We start from the raw sequence: 4,009 nt of genomic DNA, 5'->3' as shown, positions 1-4,009 counted from the left end.
AAACCGATCTCTTGAGAAAGGAAAAATTTTTGGATATTGGATAGGTAAAACCAAGAACCTTACCTGAATTTTGAGCCCCTATAAGAAGCAATGAAACTTTATTCTTAACCTGTTGAGAAATCAAATGAAGCTGAGACTCCCTGCAAGGTTTATTTTCGTTAGCAAGAACAAATTCATCCAAGAAAAGAACCACCTGTCCCGTATTGAGTTTGAACACCCATGCATAAGAATAAGGAACCGAACTTGGTGTCTTTATTCCACAAACCTTAAGAGAACCAACAGAAATATCTATGGCAGGATTGACGGAAATTATTTCATTGGTGAACTTGGTGTTCATTATCCCCTCAAATTTATTGAGGTAGGACTCCACTATAGCCTTTCCCAAAACACTGGTATAAACCGGTACATGTGGGAAGTTCATCAAAAAATAGGGTAGTGACCCCATATTGATATTCTTGGGACACCCTATGAATATGGCCTTTATTTTTTTGGAATGTTCCGAGAGATATCGAAGATCTGGAATGATCTTCTTAATCCCCAACTGGTTGGAAAACTCAGCCCCTATGCCAGCATTAAGTATGAATATTTCATTATTAACCTCCAGAACCCCAGAGTATCTCCCGATCTCATCCTGGCCCCCTAAAGCAAAGTAATTTATCTTAGACACTTCCTAATCTATATTAAATTTATTCTTCTTTAGTCCGACAGCATAGACAAACCAAGTCTATCCACCAATTCCCGAGGAATCATAACCGCCCCATCCTGGGTCTGATAATTATCAACCACAGCAGCAAACAATCTATCTATTGCCAAAGATGATCCATTGAGAATGTGTGGATAAAAAGCCTTTTCCCTAGTATCAAGAAGATTTTTCTTACACCTTATCTTTGCCCTTCTGGACTGGAAAGCTAATGTATTGGAAAGGGAAGAAATCTCCCTATATCTCCCCTCAGATGGAAACCAAACCTCTATATCAAAAGTTTTAGCCGAAGCAAATCCCATATCATCATAAGCCAATTGTAAAACCCTGTAAGGCAATTCAAGCCTTTCCAGTATATCACATGCATCAATAACCATATGATCCAGCATTCTATAACTCTCTTCCTCACTACAAAACACAACTATCTCTGTCTTTGAAAACTGATGAAGTCTAATTATTCCCGAATCTTCAACCCCATGTGACCCGGCCTCCTTCCTGAAACAATTAGTGTTAGCTGTTAATTTAATTGGCAATCTTGACACTTCAATAATCTTGTTTCTATAAATATTCACAAGCTGTGATTCAGAAGTGGGAGAAAGATATCTTCCATCCTTGGTAGCAAACAAATCATGCTCGAATTTAGGCAGTTGGGCAGTTCCATATAAAGACTCCGGCAACAAAAGAACCGGAAGATGCCTCTCCTCATATCCTTTCTGAATATTAGACTGTAGTGTGAAATCAATTAGTGCCCTATATAGAGCTGCTCCCTTACCCACATACACAGCAAACCCCGATCCTGATATAGAAACTCCCTCCTCAAAATTAACCAAATTAAGCCTTTTGCAAATCTCCCTATGATTTTCATATTCTCCTTGCTTCCTCACTCCCCATTCCTTCACCACCCTATAATCCCCTTCTAGCGAATCATCAGGAAGATTGGGTAAAGAATCTATCCCATTTCGCACAGAACCCTCCAACTCCGCCATCTTCTCCCTAATTAATGAAATCTTCTCTTTTATCTCCTTAATCCTCCCAAAATTCTTTGAAGATCTATCCGACGACAATCTATTCCTTTCTTCATTAAGAGATCTCTCTTCTTCTTCCAATCCATTAAGAGAACATATGTTCCTGTACACTTCATCCATAAACTCCTCACTGACACCCCTAAGAGACAGTCTACTCTTAAGTAGATCCAAATTTTCCCTTATGAACCTATGGCTGTACATTCTCAGCTAATAGATCAATACATCACTATCAGGGGACAAATCAATTGTCTTGCCTTCTGATCGCAACTTGTCTTTCATCTTGATAGCTTCAGGAGGAAGAGTCATGGTGGAGTGAATGTGATTAATCTGATTTCTATCTATTGTCTCGAGTAACAATAGACACTCAACTATCAACTTCAACTCCTGTGCGTGCTCTATGATCATCTGTTTAGCTTTCAAATATTGTTCAGAAATAATCCTGCTCACCTCCTCGTCTATTGTCCTAGAAACATCCTCCGAGTATTGATTCTTGTATGGATTAATAGTCCCTTCCGAAGGCACATACTGATATAAGCCCAATTTATCTGACATACCAAATTTAGTAATCATGTCAGTCACTAGTCTAGTTACCTTAAACAGATCATTTGCAGCGCCCGTACTTACCCTAGGCAATCCATAGAATATCTCCTCGGAAGCCCTTCCTCCAAGAGTTGTAACAACAATGGAAAGAAGTTCATCTTTTCTCTTGATGAAGGTCTCTTGCTTCTCTGGAGCCGACAACATGTACCCTGCTGCCTGTCCCCTTGGGATAATAGTAATTTTCTCAACAACTTCGCCCTCCTTACTGTAAAGCCCAGCAATGGCATGCCCGGCCTCATGGTAAGCCACCTGTCTCCTTTCCCCATCTGACATTCGATGACTTTTCTTGGAAGGACCCGCCATAACCCTATCAATGGCCTCCTCAATATCTGATGTAACAACAGACCGCTTGGAATTTCTAACGGCCAACAATGTTGCCTCATTCAGAACATTCTCCAACTGAGCTCCAGAGAAACCAGGTGTTTTCCTTGCAATATCCTCCATATCCACAGAACTAGAAATGTTTTTATTCTTGGAATGAACCTTAAGTATTTCCACTCTATCCTTGATATTCGGCAACCCAACCTGAATATGTCGGTCGAATCTACCGGGCCTTAGTATTGCATCATCTATGGAATCCAATCGATTGGTTGCCGCCATAACCACAATCCCATCCGAAGTATTAAACCCATCCATCTCCGACAACATCTGATTAATAGTCTGGTCATAAACACCACCTCCTCCACCTATGAATTTATTCCCTCTCTTGCCAGCCACAGCATCTATCTCGTCTATAAACACAATACATGGAGCCAACTTCTTGGCCTTAGCAAACAAATCCCTAACCCTCTTGGCACCAGATCCCACATACATATCATCAAAAGTTGCACCCGATACTTCAATGAACGGAACATCTGCCTCCCCAGAAACCGCCTTGGCCAATAGCGTCTTACCAGTACCCGGAGGTCCATAAAGAATAACGCCCCGAGGCACTCTAGCCCCCATAGCCTTGTACTTATTGGGCGCTTTAAGGTAGTCTACTATTTCAAGCAACTCAACTTTTTCTTCATTCAATCCAGCCACATTCTTGAATAGAACATTAGATTTAACAGTTTTGCTCAAAGACTGCCCAATCTTGAATATTCCCCCCGGACCACCCAATCCACCAACACCCTGAGCCTTCATGGCAGATCTAGCAAGAAACAAAAAGAATCCAACATAGAGAAGAGTTGGAAGAAGAGAAAAGAATACTGATGCTGGAGTAACCTGACCAGGAACCGACATCTGTAAGATTGCGGTGTCAATCCAATTCATAAATGCGCAACATGCACAACCATTTCCAGTTCCTCCGGTGCAAGTACATCCGGTGCCTGATCCATTAGAGCAATCACACCCCTTTCCGTTAGAACCGCAACAGCAACCCTTAGATTGATCTTTGCAATAGGCAGCTCTAGTATATTGCTGATTCGAAGAGACTTTGTATACCCACTTACCTCCGTTGTCCTGTGCATCTTTACCATTCTCAAACTTCGACTTAGAAGCTCTAAAGGAAAACTTGCCTCCCTTAGCAGTTAAATAAATCTCGTATATATCCTCTTGACTGGCGTGTGGTAGCTTTACTGCGTATGCATTTTTATCATTGCCATTTTTACCCAATTCATACATTTCATAAGATGTACCACCTTTAGCAGTGATCTTTAAGGAATTGCTGTTGCATTCAATCTTCTCAACCTCTATAGGAGTG

At 41.1% G+C, this 4,009-nt stretch overlaps 1 protein-coding gene across 1 annotated transcript; it reads right to left on the bottom strand.

Moving 5' to 3' along the window:
- Nucleotides 1-1,932: 1,932 nt before the first annotated feature.
- Nucleotides 1,933-3,450, bottom strand: LOC116889681 (ATP-dependent zinc metalloprotease FtsH-like). The gene has a single exon (XM_032890570.1). It carries the CDS (start codon nucleotides 3,448-3,450, stop codon nucleotides 1,933-1,935), a length of 1,518 nt encoding a protein of 505 aa, XP_032746461.1.
- Nucleotides 3,451-4,009: the final 559 nt, after the last annotated feature.

This window comes from Rattus rattus, unplaced genomic scaffold (assembly GCF_011064425.1).
Source record: "Rattus rattus isolate New Zealand unplaced genomic scaffold, Rrattus_CSIRO_v1 PGA_scaffold_51, whole genome shotgun sequence".
Classification (NCBI taxonomy): domain Eukaryota; kingdom Metazoa; phylum Chordata; class Mammalia; order Rodentia; family Muridae; genus Rattus; species Rattus rattus.
This window is presented reverse-complemented; position numbering and strand designations above follow the sequence as displayed.